The sequence below is a fragment of the Nasonia vitripennis genome, chromosome 2 (genome assembly GCF_009193385.2).
Source record: "Nasonia vitripennis strain AsymCx chromosome 2, Nvit_psr_1.1, whole genome shotgun sequence".
NCBI lineage: Eukaryota > Metazoa > Arthropoda > Insecta > Hymenoptera > Pteromalidae > Nasonia > Nasonia vitripennis.
In genome coordinates this window covers 31,086,377-31,105,366 of record NC_045758.1, presented here as the reverse complement: position 1 = coordinate 31,105,366, position 18,990 = coordinate 31,086,377, and the positions used below count along the sequence as shown (strand labels likewise).

Below are 18,990 nucleotides of genomic sequence, written 5' to 3'. Positions count from 1 at the left end.
TTGGCCTCTATTATATTATTCGTTGCCGAAACAGAAGTGAAACCAGTTTAGCTCAGTTGACTCGTCGTTCTTTCAAAATTGCAACGCGTTCGCACGGTGTCGATGAACCATCAGCATACGTCGTGAGTCACGCGAAAACTTCAAATCTTCCAGCGCCGAAGTTATCATAATCTCTATAGACACAATTGTCGAGCGAACGAGAGGAAAGTCGTAAATCTAGATCTCGTTGATTTTTCTCATTCTCGCTCTCTCTCTCTCTCTCTCTCGCTCTTTTTTTATTATATTGTGCGTGTGTAATTATTTTCGGAAGATTTCGTCGACGCGCCAGTGACGTGCGAGTAAACGGAGGATGTTGATGATATGATTGTGGACCAGTCCGACTCGTATGCAGATTTATTCCCAAGAGAGAGAGAGAGAGATTGGAGGTGTAAGCGATTAATTAGCGGAATATTCCGGAGCTGCGGCTGGGACATCGCTCCCGTATCCGATGCTTCTGGTCGCTGCCCTCTTGGCGATGATCCTCGATCGATGTTCCTGTTGGGCCTTAGAGTGGAAAATGCCATTATGCTAATGTTATAAAAAAAGTTAGACGTTAGATAATTATAAATAATAGCATCGATATTTAAATAAATAAATCGTCGAGTAATTAATCAAAAAACAAATCTGTATAAGAGTAAAAATCTCAAAAGTAAATGCAAAAAATTTCGCAGTCGGTAGGACTCGAACCTACGCTCCCAGAGGGAATCTGATTTCTAGTCAGACGCCTTAACCACTCGGCCACGACTGCTGTTATGCTCACCTTGACGTAAAGCCGCTACGGCACATTCTATATTCGCAACTCGGTCGGTAATGCAGGCGACTACCTTTTCGCTTTATTTTTCCGTTGCGCCAAATTTAGCGTCGCTCTGCATATTACACGACACACTGCTCGTGCCCCACTTTCACTCCAGCCGTCCGATACCGTATTTTCCCGATTATTAACAGATGTTGAGCATAACAGCAGTCGTGGCCGAGTGGTTAAGGCGTCTGACTAGAAATCAGATTCCCTCTGGGAGCGTAGGTTCGAGTCCTACCGACTGCGACATTTTTTTGCAATTTATTTTATAGATTTTTAATTTTTATATTTATACATAGATGTGAGTACGTGCAGACGATTGTTGCGTGCGATAGTTGAATGACATAAGATGACCGATAGAGTACTGATAAATGCGTGTATTTGTAATTCAATTGCATTGCGTATTATCAGTGGGAACATTTCATTGTTAATTGATCGATAATTGAAAGTTTAGATGAGGTCCAGATCTGACCGTGGGGATAAGCGTTATTATTAAAAAAAAAAAAACGATAAGAACACTTACGCTTTTAGACGTATCAATAAGTCCTGAATTGGCCTTGAAGAAGCTCTTGACGAAAACTCAAAAAATGTAATCTCGAATAAATGTTCAAACGCCTACAAAATAATGAAAAAAAAATTATTAATACAATTGAAAAAATAAAAACAAGATAAAAATCGTAAGGAAGATCATAGAGGGATAATAATAAGACAGTGTGTCGATTTAAAGTGTTCTATTAAAATTCACTCAGAACACGTTTGATTACATCAACGATCGACGGATTCATAAATAGATCCACTCCACAATATTCATGAGATTATACCATGGCATAGTCATAATGATAATCGCATTAACATGTAACTCTCTTTATAAAGTGGAATATTCAATGAGACTCTTCGCTCTTATACTCGCAGTACATTACGCGCGTCATTTTCTCTTTTCTCATACGAACTAGCCTGAATTTCCTCATTATCCACTTTTTTCCTTCTCACCATAATCGTAACCATCATTGCGCTCATCATCCCCGATTTTTTACCATCCGTCTCTTTCCCGGTATACCAAACCTTATCTCTCGAAACTGCCGTCAATTCGTCGTGTAAGAGAAGTACATACTTACGCTCGCTCGCGCATAGTCGAAAAAATTCGAAGGAAAAAACACATAGCAAACATCAATTATTTTTATTTTATTATTTCTTTTTTTATCATCATATATTATTTATAATATATATTTACTCGTTGCGCGCTCGCACATCGCGTCTATCCTATATGTCACGTCTCTATTGTTCCTCGCGTCGTCAATTCGATTATTCAATTTTTCTCCTCCTACCTAACTCGTGCATATGTCCGTCAATAGTGTTTCGACACAAATTCACGCTCACAACGACGTCAATTATAAATATTGATCGCGCGATGTGCGATGCGCTCGTGGCGAATATCGGCTTGGCTTCTGTATAACTATTCTCTCGTCTTTATTTTTATTTTTTTTTTCATTTTTTTTTTTTTTTTTTTTTTGGTATTACAGTGACGTACACATCCTTTGTTTCTTTCTTTTATGATACAGTTATATTTTTGTTTCTGTTATCCACATTTATATGTATAATTATGTCGCGCAGTCGCCGCGGAGCACCGTGCGATCGTCTCCAAAGTCGCCGAATTTATTTACTATTTTTTTTATCTTTAGAATACGTGATTCTGCCCTTGCGAATTCTTAGTTTAGATCTGTTAGTTTTATTTATTTTTTTTTATTTTTTTCTCAGCTATATACGTGCCTCTCTTTGCTCGCTCTGGCGGATACTTAGTCGTTTTTTAAGAAAAATATAATACTTTTGCGGAATTGTTCATTTTCTTATTTTTTTTTCCTTTATCAATGAATATACATGCGTCAACTTTTTATATGTACACATATCGGATAATGACCACTTAAGTCGACTAAAACTATAAACGTATATCGTGAGCGATAATTCTCAAATCCACTTCATGTGAGAAAACAAATGGCTTTACAGCTGTGCCCGTTAATATTATTACGAGCATAACTATTTCACAAAAGTTCCATTTTGAACGTGATTTATACTCAATGTTGTTATAGAGTTAATATTTGCTGTCAAATCGCACCATTCCAGTAGACAGAAACAATGAAAATTCGTCTCTCGATTTCTGATAATACCTTACGTAATTTTACGTAATTACGTATTCTCCTCTCGTAAAAACATTCAAATCAGGCACAGCTAGAGGCGAAAGCAGTTTATTATTAATTATTGCGAATCGATAATAATTAATAATACGTTGCCTGATGCACACAATTCAATAACCGCGTGTCCCAACCAGAACGTAATCGAAGGAAGTGAATTTTTCTCTCTTTCTCGCGTTTGAAAGAACGTTTTTCGTACACATCGCGCGCTCGGAGAATCATCGCACTGTCCTCGCCATTCAATTCAGAGATATTACCTTTTACTTTTATTTATTTTTTCTTTTTATATTTTTCATCAGTGTCTCACAAAGTCTCGCTCGCAAATTCGCCGATGAGATCTTGTCGCAGAACGACTTCGTTTCTGTTTATCGTTTCATTATATTCATTATGATTATGATTACTTTTACGTTAATATTATATTATCGTTAGTATTATAATATTAATATTATAATTAATATATACCGATAAGCCAATGTCATTTTATATACAGACTGAAGCGCTGAAAATTAACAAGAATCGTATAGTGTGCAGAATTAATCAAATGAGAATGTAACTGAAATAGACATGATTCAATTTTTAAATAGCTCGGTTATCGAAAAATTTGCTTCTTCAGACATCTCGGAATGTTGAATCGATATTTATACAACTCGGTGAAAAATTTTGATTGATTTGCGTCATCGATAATAAAGAATTATTAACAAAATTACGTTTTATGTTCTTTTGATTTTTACCTTGCAATATTTCATGCGGTGAATGGTTGATGTTCTCATAAGAATGTCATGATCGAGCAATTTATAGGAAAAAATAGAATAAAATAAAACTTTTCGAAAAAGCGGCATTCAACAATCTCTTACTGGCGCCTTGCCATTCACAAATAAAATCGCGAGATTAAGGAAGAAACGTGCTCCAGACGATAACGCAATCTCAATAAATTTGTACATAGATTTCTATAATGTGTCAACTTAGAGTTTGTTTTCTACGTATACGTATGCACACCATGCGCGCCTCTTTGGCGCACGATGTGCAAGCTCTTCGTTTTTTTTTATTTTTGCCTGGCGGAAAATCATACATAAGAAAATACATTTGTGGTACAATAATATAGTAGGTTGTATATTCGGTCACAATAAGTAATTCGTCGCTTTCATCGAGTGTAATTTTTCACTACTTCAGAGTTTTCTAATCGGTGTATATTATATTTCAAGGCAGTTTCAATACAAGACAAAATAATCACTTATGAAAGTTCATTGATTCCATTCATCGCATAGAAAAATTGTAGAAATCAACTATTATACGTATAGTAAAGGTCCAAATCGCTAAATCGAAATCAATTACACAAGTACTACAGAGCAGTATCTTCTTAATTTTCAATAAGTTTTTGATTGATTTGTTTTACTCAAGTCAAACGTAGTTTCTCGCTACATTCAGTTCTCGTCAAGCTTAAATTTACCAAAGAACCGAAAAATCTAGGTCTCGATTGTTAATCGCAGCCTCTGCAAAAAGGGTTCAACTAATCCGCTCTGTAAATTTTCGTCGAAAATCTCGTTGAAAAATTGAATCATAGAAGAATCGCCTACATCCTATTTCCGCAATGGTAATTGCGACTAAACGACGATGACGCATTACACGCGCTAACTGCGCACTCTTTCACTCTCTTTTTTCAAGTCTTATGAGATATCGAAGATACATGACTATATAGATTTATTTTTCCACGACGTGCAACTCGTTCGAAAGTTTCGTAACGGATTTATAATGCAATTCGTCGGTTGATAAATTATTTCTCTGTCAAAATTACATCCGAACTATATTCTTTCAAAAACTGTCATTTTCTCGCATATAGAAATGAAAACATAGTCTCTGCAGCTCTATTACATCGACACATTTATGCAATATTCAGAACGATCCATTGCGCAACTCGTTGCAGCGAAACACTATAGATACAGTCCAATGATCGAAATCAAGCCAGTAAAAGACATCGCGATCCGATGGAAATTCGCCACGCGCCTGACACTTCTCTCCGTTTAACCTTGATAGAAAAGCTCAGGACAAACTGCCATTAAGCGAGATGCACACAAACAAATCGCAAGATTCTTTTCCTTCTGTCTCAACAGCTCGAAGGCGAAGTCTTTTACTAGATCGTACGATTCGTATTACGATAAGAATTCTCGCGTTTCTACATAGTGCTAATACAATTTTTTTTCTTCACCTTTTCGTTAATAAACGCTACGATACGAAACTACGGATGTATCTCTTAAATTCGAACTATCGTCCAGCTTCCTTCTCGCTCTTTTTTTCTGATTTTTTTTTTCGTTTTGAAGAACATGTTTTTATTTTAATCTTGACCAAGTGTAAAAATAGATATCTCCTCGCCTCTCTTTACTCTTCCGCGCATGGATTAAGTCTCCTCTTTCGCTTGTCTCCGCGCTGCGACTAACCGCAAGAGGAAAAAAGTTTTTCTTTTAGCAGAGCTAGGGAAGAAGCTTTTGACTGAGAGTGTCTTTTTTCGTTACCTTAATTTACAAGGAGGGTAGAAACGCGAGATTGTGTAATTTCTTTTCTTGTCTGTTTGAGAATATAATAACTCGCCTCGAAAATGTGAAAAACAAGAGAGCCTTATTGATTTAGATTTTACGGTTCGTAGTTGTGATTTATCTAGACGCACGGCTGCTTATCGTGTATGTGTTTGTGTATATATTGTGTCCCCGTCGAGGATCTACACGTACGTTGCCGTCGAAGCGCATTCCTCGTGAAACTTCATTTAGAAGAGTAATTTTTAAATACAATACAAATTTTTCGCTTTCAAGTAAGCAGAAACACATTATGGGTCGTAACTTAGAATTGCTCAACTCGAAACTAAAATGAAAATTCTATAAAACTAAAGATTAATAGAATTCACTTTGCGCTTCGACCAAGTAATCGCTTAAGCGGTATTCTACAACTACAATATTTAGGCTGAATCTCTAACGTCTAAGGACAACTTCGATGATACTACGCTTTAATCTTACTTCTTATAGACAAAAGGAGCCTAGAAATTAGGGCTAAGGGGTGCAAGTTTCGAATCTCTGAAATCTATATCTTACATTTTATCGATAATAACGCTAATATACTAGTTCGCTATTTCAATGACGACCACGCAAAAAATGAAGTTTCCAAGTTTTCTTCTTAGTTTTTTTTTATTACGAAATCGACGCAGCGACACGCTTATAGAGCTTTTAATAACGCTCAACGGCAACGGCACTTTTCTTCATCAATCGCGCTTATAATATTGACGTTGACTTCACGACGGCACTTTGCTGATAAAAATACGCAACGCATTTGATTTTCTATAGATTTTTCGTAATTTCTTGATTCGCAATATATATCCGGTGAAAATTCGAATTCTAAAATAGACAATGATTTTTGTATTGCAATAAATATACCTACTAATGTCCAATACTGATATACACAACGCGTGCTTTAAGTTTTACTTTACATCTCGGTATGCGTGCGTTTTTTCATCGTGTTTTATTTTCTATGATGATGCGCGATTGTTTTTCTACTCTTCCCGCCGTTTACTTAATATTGCTCTTTAATCTGTCATCGGCGGACAACAGCTTTGCTGAGCCTAAATGATCGTGAAATTACTATTAATTATGCATCTTGTTCTAAACACTTAATGCATTAGTTCGCAAATTATTGGCACCTGAAATGATACGGCGTGACTGACATTTCGTTCTCTTATAGACTCGCTGCTTTCTTTCTCGCTTGATGATGTATGAACATCGCTGAAAAGACACTTTGACAATATGTATAGCTGTTACTCATTATATTCGATAAGTGTTGTAATTTTTTTCTAATTTTCAGCTTGGCGAAAACGAAAGCAACAAAAAATGCCGAACCAGAAGCTACATTCCAGCAACAGTGGGAAAGAGTGAGTCTCTCAACTTCTGTGCCCGTCGGTCACGTCGATTTTTTACAGCTACTACACGCACGCACGCGTGTATCGTTTGCAAGCCACGTTCAGGGGCCAACCTCTCACGCATTCTTCTACCTTTTTACTCATTAAAAGGGCGGCTTTCTCAAAAAAAATTCGGTCAGCCCCTCTGGAAATACGTCGCATTTATTATTTCCTTTTATCTTCTGTTCATACGTATATTTACCTCAACTATACAACTGCTTGCTCTTATTGTTATACAAATTTTTCTTTTCTCTGTTACTTTTTTTCTCTCTTCTGTATTACATTTAACACTGGCGAATAATATTATACGAGTTACATCGGAGAGCGGACAATGTCGCAATATACATTGAACATTCTCAGTTTCGAATAAGTGTTCACATAGATTTTGACGAGGCACTGTTCAGTGTTCAATACTAAGAAAACAATAACAATTATCTTTAGATTATCCTTATTTTTTTTCATAATGTCGCTACACGCATTGAAGGGGCAGAAATCAGCGGTGCTACAGAATGAATCTTTTTTCACAAGTACCATAATTGCTGTTTTTTCCTTCATTTTAGTTTATCTATTCTTTCATGATTCATCTCATATGTATCAACAAAAAAAAAAAAATGTTCTCTATTATGAATGTTAGCATCAAATTTATTTCGAGGCGTCTACGCTAGGCTAGCTGACAACTTGAGGACGCAAAATTTGCTTCGCATTTCCTTGTTTTTTTTTTATTATTAAAAAATTTTATTTTACTGGAAAGTATGCATTTTTTAACAACTGTATCTTTTCTTAAAGTAAAATTGATACAATTTTACACAAACGAAGACTTAAATAGAAATACGGAATAAGTATGATTTTTGATATCTTTTGCTATTGCGGAGCCACCTAATGATAATTTTATCCAATTTTATAGAAGCTATTTTTGATTTATGTGGTAATAATAGTTTTCAAATGCTAAACACAATAGTACGCTTATGGTTCATTCTCATTTATTTGGATTTGTTGTGATAACAGGTTTTTGAATACAGGTTACAGAAATAGTGAGTGAAACTGGATAGGTGGCTCAAAACCGATGATATGTCATTTAAATTTCATTCCTTTATTTATATTTTTTAAATAATTTTAATTTAAGAATTACAGAGATCATTTTCCTCGATGGATTGTCGATTGACAAAATGAAAATATGTTGCGATTGTTTATAATGTATATCGTAATATACGTATATTTATATATAAATTTTTTCATGTATATATATATATATATATTTATATCTATCTATCTATATATCGTACTATATGCAATAATACGGAAATACGCGAAGTCATTTGTTTTATCGAAGAACGAAAAGCGGAAGGGGAGAATAGGGTCGTGAATAGGGTGATAGTTTAAGTCTTGGAGGGATGTGATTGCCATGATAAAAGTAAAAATATTCTACGCACTAAGGGAAAATTGGATTTAATATTTTTAAGTAAATATCATCTCTATACGACTGCGTCCGAAGCGTCGGCGCTTTTTCTTTTATATATATAAATAGACATTATATCGATATTAAAATTTTTTGTCACTTGTTTACAAAAGCGAAACAAGACACGAGAATTCACCCTATCTAGAGTTTCAAAATAAAATTTCCTATCTAATTGTAGCTAGAAACACTTTCTTCTAACTAAAATGAAGATGATATATTCGATGAAAGCGTAATGTTTTTTTTATTCAAATGCGCGACATGACATGCAGAAACGACATACAAATCAATTTTCCATTTTTCCTTCTTTCGTTTATCTTTTTTTTTATTTTTTTCTATTTTTTTTTTTATTAATTGTTGCATGTTGATCGGATTTGCGTTCTGTATTTCGTTCCTCGTTTATTTTCGGTACAATGATCAATGACGTACGCGTAATTACTTCGATTACAATAGGTGCCATACGCACATTTACTGCTTGCGATTTTCTCTACTTTTTATTTATTCTCTTAACTAAAAAACTGTCCAAGCGTTCGCGAATAAGTAGACAATCTAAACGCTCGATGTCAAGCAGGCCTTGAATGAAGAGTCTCTCTTTTAAAATGTATGCACAGCTGAATTTTCTCTAAAACACATATAATTCCACACTGTGCAATATCGTTAAATAATACGTGATAGACTCTGCTGAAGAATGTACTATTAAATTTTATTAAGTTTCGCTCTAAGGGAGTATTATAAAATATTTATAATCTACAAATTAATATCATTGAAATCGATCAATGAAGTTTTAGTCTTTCCATTTACCACAGGTTCGAGAAATCTCGCTAATGATAAAAGCTGCTACTCAAGATTTTGTTATTTACTCATAATACGTGTGTGTTAACTTAAAAAATTCATAGTTAGTGAAAAAACTAAATTGATTATCTCTGTTTCAAACAAATCGATTAACTTCAAATTTTTAAGAGTACTCGTTATTTAAGAGAAATACAAAAATCTTGAACGTCAGTAATATAAGAGGCCTCGTGTGGCCACTTACTTAAATCTCCCAAAAATTAATCAATTACAAAAGTCTAAACATACAGACAAAAGTCATAAATTCATTCTATCCAGTCTTAAAATTATCTAAGAACATTCAAGGCCCGCTACTAAAGTTCACTACTGATCCATCAATACACGAGCTTAACGCAGAGTTACAATTAACTAAAAAAAGAATATACCGAAAAAAAGTCGCTTTATCTACGCGTGGCGCGGGGTGCCTCAGGCGAGAGACTGCGGGGATGTCCCGGTCGGTTTAACGGTTGCTGCTGTTGTTCTACGGCGATATTGCTATTGAGATTGCCGGTGGTGTGACGGCGATGATACCAGTTATCGCGGCGTCTAGCCATAAAATTGTTCTGGCGCATTTCCATGTCTCTCATGATACCCGAGAGCTCGCCATTTACATCGACGTTCGCTACGGCTTCTAACGAGCCCGATAGTTCTTCCGCTGACGCAGACGTTGAAGCTGAATTGCCCATGCTGTTTACAGTAGGAGTCGTAGTGGTGGAATTACCGCTACCTGACGGGATCACCGCTGTTGTGGTTGATACTGCCGCCGCGCCAAAATGAGAATCTTCGAAGGGATGCTGCTGCGGACGATGCGCAAGCCATGGCTCCACTTTGTGTCATTTACCGGTTTGCTGGAGTGCAGCGTTGATCTGCATCCAAAGGTCCTTGTTGCACGACTGCGACCTACATCGTGTAGAGAAACTTTAGTGTTGTGGGTTTATTAGAATGAACATGAATTTTGTAATAATAAATAATTTAGCAGTAATGAGTGTGCTACTGAGAAAACTTACTAATACTAGTTGAGAAAACTTAAAGAACATTGTAATTCTATTAGACATCACGAACACGTTGAATAAACAACGTGTAAATGGTGTAAACGTTACCTTTTTATAGATTGGAGCCATTCTTTAAACTGTGTATGCCCCTCCGGTGTGATGTGAAAAGCTGCCCTCGCTGCACGTACAATGCTAGCAAAGTCTTCGTAGTCCGGTGTACTCAGGTGATATAGCTTCTGGTGCATGCACTGAATATACCTACGATTTCAAAAAAAGAATGGAATAACACATCGCGTCTCTTCGATATCCCAATCATTCCAATTTTCAATACTCACATCTGTTGACACTTGTGCACAAGCGGAGCCAAGAGCGCGGATCTGAGATGCTGGATAACGAGAGTGGGATTGTTCCTAGAAAGGTAAAAGGCCGCCTCTAGGGCGACATCGTGCAACACGAACGGACTGACGATGCCGTTGACAACGGTGACGCAAAGCTGGTGAAGGTATTGCGTTCCCAAGCGCTTAGATACGCGCAACAACCATTTGACATCCTCGCCGTATGGTGGATTACGCGCGTACTTCGCCTGGGGCCGATCATCGTGAACGCGGCGCGCCAGAGTCTCGAGAGCCAGCATACCGACCCGGTATGCAGCCACAAGTGCCCGGAACTGCTGCGGCGTGAACGACTGATTCTGTCGATGTACCTGCTGTGAATTTAGATAATAGAACTTTAAATTTTTTTATTTTTGCCGGTGACACAAGGCGAATTGGATTTGAAAATAGATTTATCAAGTCAGTAAGGTTTGTGATGATATTTACTTGTGGCTGAGTGCGGACGGTTGACATGATCGGCTGCGGTTGCATCAGAGCTGGGCCGGGCAAACCGTTTTGACCTGGCATTGGCCCTGAAGGCAATCCAGCTTGCACCTAGAAGAGAATTGAGCTGATTATTAAATTCAAGATGATAACTCTTAATCATAAGAGTGCAAGAATACAATTTTACTTACGTTTACTGGCACGGGTTGCTGCATGGTAAACATATGTTGAGTACCGGGCGGTGGATGCACATTGACCGTAGTCACGGTCGGCTGTGGATAGAATTGCGGTACAGCCGGCGGCTGCGATTGAGGTGGGTGATGTGGATGCTGAGGCAGCTGAGGATGCTGCACCGGGTGACCCGGGTGTGGTGGGTACGCGTGGTACATCTGCATGTTAGGCGGCTGGGGCGGCAGAGCCACGCGATGCGGTGGCATGGGACCAGCGAACGGCTGGTGGGGGAACGGGTGGTGCGGATGCACAAAACTGTAAGGGCTGACGGTATACGGCATGCCAACTTCTGAAACGTCATTTATGTTAACGTTTGTTGATTAGTAATATCAAATGAGGATGCTGTAAGATGAGAATGAATGAAACGGTGCCTACCCAGGGGAGCCAGGGTCGTAATGGCTGGATGCGCGTAGGGTTGGGGCGGTGGCTGAGCGCTCGTCACGACGACCGCCTGCGCTTGACCAGGCATCAATTGACCAGTTGTCATGTCGACCGAAGGACCAGGTTCGACCATGAGAGTTCCGTTCGCGTCCAACTGCAGCGACTCGTGAGGCATTTCGTCTTGCTGCTCTCCGCCTGGAGTATGCCTCAAGTAGAGCTCGTACCAATACTTCGCAACTTGGAACAAGACCTCTGGGTAAACACCGCCTCCTTTGGCCGTGTTTTCGACGGTGATGCAGGCTTTCTCGAGCATGACATCGCTTTGTTCTTTACACTGAAATATCGAAATGAAACGAGTTAATGAGATAACCATTACAATAGATAAATATGTTTTCGCATAGCAAAAATACACACCTGTAATATTGCTCTCTGAATCTCATTCGGATTGAGTGCGTGAGCGTGAGGCAGACATGACAGTGCCAATTCTGCAGCGGCTCTGACCATACTCGGGTCACTGCCTCTGGAACTCTTATCAGCAATGCTAACAGCCTCGGGAGGTGTGAGGTGGCCCTCCCAACTGTCAATCAAAAACCAAATAGCCGGTGCTCCGATCTCCATAGCTTGACCAGTGATCCAACTGACATGGCTCGAGTAAGTTCGGCTCAGCCAGTTCGAACTAACGCAGTTATGCAGTCCAAGAGCGTAAAGACCAAGCTGGAAGGCGCACATATGCAAAGCACGATGTGGCCCGTGATGGTTTTGACTCGTGGAGGCTTGAGTAAAGAGAGATGTGGAACTGTTACCGCCAGCCTTGGTGAGTACTGTTTTGGCGAGCTCGCACATAAAGTGGGCACCTGCCTCGGATGGCTGGTTCGGAATCGAAGGCTTGGCGATGGAGGCGCGTTTGCTCTTGTACCTGTGACGGGATGAACTGGATTTTAAAAGGGGGTAGTGATTGCGTTCTAGTGGGTGGGGTAGTTAGTACCCTTACGGAAGATAAACATAACACGTTTCGATGACGTTCGTTACGACATCGAATTGGTTAATTCACAACATTTAGTGGACAATGAAGAACATGTAAAATTAGATGAATGATTTGATTAATTCACAATTTATAAAATTTGATACTTTGACAGTAATAATAAGCGAACAGTGACTGCTGCTCTTGGAAATTTTTCTATAACACTATAGTGTCGAGTTATTCCACAGTGCTATAATATCTTTCCGTAAGGGTGGCTACAAGCGATAAAGCATTAGTACGCACTTGTTCTCTTTAGTCCTGTTGGGCACGGACTGTTGAGCCGGTTGAGGCTGGACACTCAGAGCACTCATGCCCGTCTCCAGTTCGGCGCTGGTACTGCTGTGAGGTCGACTGTTGACGCCTACCATGCATTCGTTTGCACCAGAAGCTTCTGGTCCTGTCAGCGGCGACAAACACGTCTTCTCCCTTCGCAGACCTGACAGCTGGCTCTTCGTTGGAGGGTTCGAACTATAGTAGCTGCTCACTATTGGTGACTTGATAAGCTGGTGCACGTCACGGTCCAAGAGTTTGTCCATTATTCTCGCTACCTTCTTCGGTTCATCCTTGTAGTGAACCAGAAGAGTAATAGCAAGTTCTCCCCTGAAACGTAATCATCGTTAGCGATAACTTCTCTGGAATACCGCATGAGAACGGTGAATACGTTGTATTTATTCGTGACAATACCTTTGACGCCGAGTTCCTTCGCAAAGCAGCGGATGGTCCGCCTCGCTGACGTTCGCCTTTAGTCCAAGAGCTGCGACGGCTGCATCGAAGCCCAAGTTCTCGTCTACGTCTGTGGGCAGTTTCATTCCTGCGAATCATTCCCCGTTCTTACAATTAACCAGTTTACGAAAATATAAAATCAACACTTTTTATTCTGAAAATATTAGTCGAGACGCAATCATCCTATCAGTTTTAAAGAAAATAAAGTTTCTTAAAAAGATGCTATGATGGAATTTTCTACTATTTTCATCTAATTTCTAATCTATTTAAAAATTGTATGCTAATAATGTATATATTATTTATGCCATACTTGGCGTATTCAGTGCGTCGAAGATGAAGCTCGCCAACATGATTGGCAGCAAGGCGTGACCTCTGGAGCGCAGTACTCCATCTCTCAGTTGCTTGGCTCTCTGTCTGACCATAGCTAATTCCTCTGGTCCTAAGGGTATACGTTTGAGCAAATTTACGAGTTCGCTCTCCTGATGTGCCAATTTCACCTAAAAAAATCATTATAGTTTCCTTGATATTCGTATGTGTGAAGAGGATATCTCTAAAGACAAAGATTATTACCTCTAGTGGTTTCGTACTCGCAGGTGGTCTAGCCATCTCTAATCCGAACAGGCCAACTCTAAAGGCCAAATTATAGTATTCTGGGTTTTCGGTTAGAACTGTACAAAGAAAACCGCATTTCGCTAGTGTTGCCGATGCTGAACACGTTAGCTGATGAGAAGCTGGATTCACTTGTTGCTGCAATCAATCAAATTTACCATTAGATAAACGTTCACTTCTCAGAACAAGCATGAAAGTAAATCCGCAAATGCGTACCTTCTTCTTCCTCCCTTTCACAGGTATAGGAGGCACTTCAATCATGAGATCCGGTGGGTTCGCCAGCAACTCTTCGGCCAATTTTACGCCGAGGATGCAAGCCTCGCGCGTGTGCCCGTGAGCGTAGAGCCCCTCTGCTCTTGCAAAGAGAATGTCCCATGGGTCTTCAGTCTTCTTAAGATTACCTGCAGTACATAAAAGTGCCAATTATTAGCAATCATCATTAAACCATAATGACGAACATAAAATTCCAAACGAGGTGCAGCGAGCGTACCTAAAATAGTGCTGATATTAGCAGCTGCCGAGCCGTTCGCCTCGGCTTTCGGATCCTTGCTCGCGGCATTATTGACCGCAGCCTTGGCGTCGTAATAATACACGTTGTACTCGTCACCGGACGGACTGTCGCTGCTCGACGACGAGCTCTCGTCCTTGGACGGCCTCCTGGATGGATCCTTCTCTTGGTCGGATTCCTGCTGTTGTCGCTCGCCAGTCTTCTTCGCTGTCGTACCATTGGCAACAGGCGCAGCTGCAGCCGTCGGTGGAACACCAACCACGACGACCGACGAGGCGACTGCGGCACCGGCGTTTACAGCTTCGCGGTACTCGGCCGCGGTCGGGGCCTTCAAATGCGAGGAGCTGCTGCCCGCGACGGCAGAACTCGAGGACCCCGCTACGGAACCACTGCTACTGATGCTGCTGTTGCTCTTGTTTGCAGCTTCTGACGTGGACGCTATAGCCGTTGCAGCTGCCACCGTTGACGGCTTCTGCAGACTGCTGTCGCTCGTGTCGCTGTGGGTTTCCGAAGAGGCATTCGAGCGCAGTTGATCCGAACCCTGGGCGTTCTTCAGACTCACGTTGCTGTTCGACGAGGACTCACTGCCACCACCTTCCTGTGAGTCGGTGTCGCAGCAGTTATTCATCTGGTTAATGCCTCGCCTAACCAACACAACGGGTAATTCGGGCATATCAGCGATATCGCCGTCGTTCTCGCAGAAGCCCTCGCTGCTGTCGCTGCTGCGATTGCCGTCGTTACCGCCGCCACCTGCTCGTGAGCACAGTCCCGGGAAGTCTCGAGGATTCAGTCTTCTGCGGTCCATAAAGCTAAATTCTACTAAGCCAAGACTGGGATGCCTGCGGCTGTGGTGATGAGACGTCGGCGGCTGGCAATTCAGCACTGCGGAGCTCGAGTTGACCTGTTGATCAAATCGACATACATTATAAAGATTGATTTACAAAATTTAAAAATCGCATCAAATTTTTCGGTGGTTCACACACCTGGTTCACTTCATTCCTAGCGTCTCCGGTATGCCTAAAGCACGTGAAGGGACAGTGGTACATGGGGTTGCTGCTAGCCGTGTAAGTTATGCCAGGGAGCGTGTACTCCTCCCAGTCCAAGTAGCAGGCCTCCAGCGCTGGCTTGAACCCGATAAAGAGTTCGAGATCAGTTTTCAAAGAGTCCTTCTGTCCTCCGCCGTTGTTGCGGTTGTGCGAGTTCTGCGACACCGTCGTACCTCGAATCTTCGTCAGCTGCAAAATAGGTATACATTTATCAAACATCCAAAATCGCACAGCTCTTCAAACAATCGCAAAGAGCTACCGTACCTTATCTATGATCTTCATATGCCAAGCAGTGAACTGTCCATGCAGCATCTCGCGCTCGGACGGCGACAGTCCGGGATTCAAAGCGGCCAGCCTCCAGAGAACGACGATCTCGTCGCAGAGCGAGGAGCAGGCGTGCTGCGACGCATGGGCGTTGCTGTTCATATTGCCGTGCTTGCCACCACCGTGGCCGTTGCCGTTGAGCAGGGCGACCTTGGTGTTGAACCACCAGACGAGAATTTGCTCGCAAGCCATGCACTCCTCGGTGATGATCTCCAAGAGGGGAATGGCGTTGCGATCGGTGCGCTTGAACATCTCGCGAACGATGCTCAGCAGATTCCACATGCCCTCGGGCTCGCGGCCTCGCAGCGGGCGCAGAAGGGACGACCATTCTGCGGCTGCTGGAGGTGCCGTCGTGCTCAAGTAGTTTACATCACTGCGCAGACGTTCATCCATTAGTACACAATGTTTATGCATATCTACAATTCCTAAGCTATAAAAAAGTCAAAAATCCAACCTGAAAACTATGGGCGCAGGAACGCAGAACTTGATGAGTATCTTCTTGATATTGTCATGCAGCGTCTTCTCGTCGAGGTACCAGGAGGTCTGATCGTTGGCCGAAGCGCCGGCTGTGGGGTCGGGCGCCCCGCAGTAGGTATTAATCGCGCTCGGCGTCGCCGAGAGAAGCTCGTCCAGGAGTCTCTGAGCCGTCGGCAAAATTTGCTGCGGCAACTCGCTGATGAGGTACTGGGCGAACTTCTGGAGCTGCTCACGCTGCAGGCGGGACAAGGATTCCGATACCGGCGCTCGCAGGCACACTTGCGTGGGCTGTAATTACGAAATTATTTCGATTAGATGTAACTCGCGGCAAAATTAAAGCCACACGTTTATACGGAGAGCAACTTCCTTACCATGTGTATCCTGTGGAGGCAAACCGCGACGACGTGAGAGCACCAGTAGGCAGCCGAGGAGCAGGTGCAGTTGCAGGACGTGATCCGTCGCCGGTCGAATGTCACCGCAACGTTGTACTGCTCGCGGAAGCCACTCGCCGAGACCATCAGCGCGGTGACCGTTGCGCTCAGATGAAAACCTGCCGAACAGAAAAGAAAGAAACTACTTTCTTCGCCCTCATTATACCAGTGCGCGTGTATGCAATTATAACATTTCCGACTCCCGCGTTCTCGAAATCGCTCGACTCGCCCCCGCAACAAAACACTCCTGGAATAATCCTCGAAGCCGGAGAGAGAGAGAGAGAGAGAGAGAGAGAGAGAGAGAGAGAGAGAGAGAGAGTAGAGAGCCGATGTATACGAAATTACACAGCGCCGCACGAAAATTGCGTTTCTCCGCACCGCAGAGAATTTCATCGCGTGCATTACGCATTCCCCGCGCGCGCAGTAGTAGTAGTACAGCGAATCCAATCTCACCCCCGCGCGCGCACGCGTGCTAAAATAATAAACGCCTTTGCGAAGCTGGCAAAGGCGTTCATTACCTGCTTCTTCTTCTATACTTCGCCGGCGAGCGGTAGTAGCCGCAGGAAAAAAGACGGTTCGCGTGCGAGAATGTCTACGTGAATATTACAGAGGTGTGGGGCTGTGTGGCCCCGGGTAATGGATATTATACGAAGGGCTGCGGTGTTTCTCGTACTTTTATCCGAATTGTCGAAGCTATCGACGAACTATAGTACGTCGATATTTTGCGTTATTATTTAATGAAATCAAAAATACGCGAAGAATGTTCCACTAGACGGAGGACCGCGGAAGAGTGAATAATTAATGCATAATCCCTCTGTAAAGCATCGGAAATTCCCGAGCTGGCGGTTACAACGACGCTTAATGGATTAGCCGCCCCCGCAAACGGCTAGTACAAACAAGGCGCCGCGCATCTAAAATTACAACGAGCTATATACGGTGTATGCTCGCATAAGAGCAGTGCAACGGGCTCTGTATATACCTGTACACGCGTATTTGTGCGCATAAACGAGAGTAATGCGATTCGCGAGTGACGGTGAATTTATATCAATAGTTAGCCTGCGGACGTTCAAATATTAAAGCGGAGGGGATTCCGTTTTTGCTTATCTTTTTCGTCGGCTTCCCGTCGCGCGATTATCACGAAGGTGAAGCTTTCATCGGCGGATACGATCCACTAATACTTTGATTACGATGATCAAAGCCCACCAATCAATAGTATATTATACAATTGCCCTCGCGAGTCCAACTAACCAATCTGAAGTGGATCCTTGACATTTCTGGAACGGAAGAGCGCTTCTCCCCGCTGGAACTCGTCAGCGCTGCCATTGGCCAAGCAGGAGTAGAGCCTTATGTCCTCCTCGTTATCCGGGAAGCTCCAGAAGGCTATCCTGAGCTGCAACTGTTCCGGTACCGGCGAGTAAAAGTGCTCCACCAATTCGAACGGTATGTGCGACGCGACGCAACGGGCTGCCAGCTCGCATAGCGTCGGTACTTGCTGTCCATCTGAAAAACAAAGAAACGACGCTTTTTACTATCGACTTTATATATTTGATACAACGAAAATAAACGATGTGTATATACCATCGACGAATATTATTTTAACGACGTTAAACTTTACGAGAGGTAATAGGCGCGCTGGTGATAATTCAAAAAGCTCGTGATTGAAATATTGTAATTCATTAACGCTAGTATGCGCGCATTCGAGTGAGAGCAAAATAAATTCCCTCGTACTATATGCGTATGTATAATTTATTCATATACGAGCTCGGCGAACATTAACGCGCTAGAGAGCTGCTGCAGCAACGGCGGCGATCGATATATTCAAACTTTTCTCTCTTGCTCTCTTCGTGCGTGTATACACGCGCTCATTAGCCATGCAAATTCTCCAATCAAAATACGACTTTCGCTCGCGCGACTCTCGCGCGAGCGGCTTCCTGCCTTCGAAAAGCAAACGGATATATAGACACGCGCGAATCCTGTCTCTCACGGCGTCTAATGCACACGACGACGAGGACGAAGCTCTATTGTGGGGTAATAACCGGTTGCCGAGCTCGACTCTCGGTGACACGCGCGGCTGCTGAGAGACACGTCTCTCTTTTGTTGCCATAAGTGACGCGTGATTTTTCACGCCTCGTTCGGGGGTAGATTATGTATGCGATTTTGGATTAACGAAAAAAACACTATCCTTTATCGCATCAA

The 18,990-nt window shown here is 42.0% G+C and overlaps 1 protein-coding gene and 2 non-coding genes across 9 annotated transcripts in view; 1 reads left to right on the top strand and 2 right to left on the bottom strand.

Moving 5' to 3' along the window:
- Positions 1-705: 705 nt before the first annotated feature.
- Positions 706-787, bottom strand: TRNAS-AGA. The gene has a single exon. It is a non-coding gene; the product is annotated as a tRNA-Ser (tRNA).
- Positions 788-999: 212 nt separating this feature from the next.
- On the top strand, positions 1,000-1,081 carry TRNAS-AGA. The gene has a single exon. It is a non-coding gene; the product is annotated as a tRNA-Ser (tRNA).
- A 470-nt stretch (positions 1,082-1,551) lies between these two features.
- The window catches only part of LOC100122131 (zinc finger SWIM domain-containing protein 8), a 61,975-nt gene continuing 44,536 nt past the window's right edge, over positions 1,552-18,990 (bottom strand). For 2 of the 7 annotated variants that reach the window (XM_032597372.1, XM_032597373.1), the window contains exons 3-20: positions 18,043-18,294; positions 16,735-16,913; positions 16,341-16,651; positions 15,827-16,259; positions 15,500-15,751; positions 14,499-15,417; positions 14,225-14,409; positions 13,970-14,146; positions 13,710-13,896; positions 13,361-13,487; positions 12,920-13,276; positions 12,070-12,586; positions 11,650-11,989; positions 11,235-11,563; positions 11,047-11,154; positions 10,564-10,955; positions 10,337-10,486; positions 1,552-10,154 (exon numbers count right to left, since the gene is read on the bottom strand). In XM_032597372.1, coding sequence (XP_032453263.1) covers positions 10,070-10,154; positions 10,337-10,486; positions 10,564-10,955; positions 11,047-11,154; positions 11,235-11,563; positions 11,650-11,989; positions 12,070-12,586; positions 12,920-13,276; positions 13,361-13,487; positions 13,710-13,896; positions 13,970-14,146; positions 14,225-14,409; positions 14,499-15,417; positions 15,500-15,751; positions 15,827-16,259; positions 16,341-16,651; positions 16,735-16,881 — 5,016 coding nt within the window. In that variant the 5' untranslated portion in view covers positions 16,882-16,913; positions 18,043-18,294 and the 3' untranslated portion in view covers positions 1,552-10,069. The remainder of the gene's footprint in view (positions 10,155-10,336; positions 10,487-10,563; positions 10,956-11,046; positions 11,155-11,234; positions 11,564-11,649; positions 11,990-12,069; positions 12,587-12,919; positions 13,277-13,360; positions 13,488-13,709; positions 13,897-13,969; positions 14,147-14,224; positions 14,410-14,498; positions 15,418-15,499; positions 15,752-15,826; positions 16,260-16,340; positions 16,652-16,734; positions 16,914-18,042; positions 18,295-18,990) is intronic. The other 5 variants (XM_032597368.1, XM_032597370.1, XM_032597371.1 and 2 more) reach the window with 5 other exon arrangements.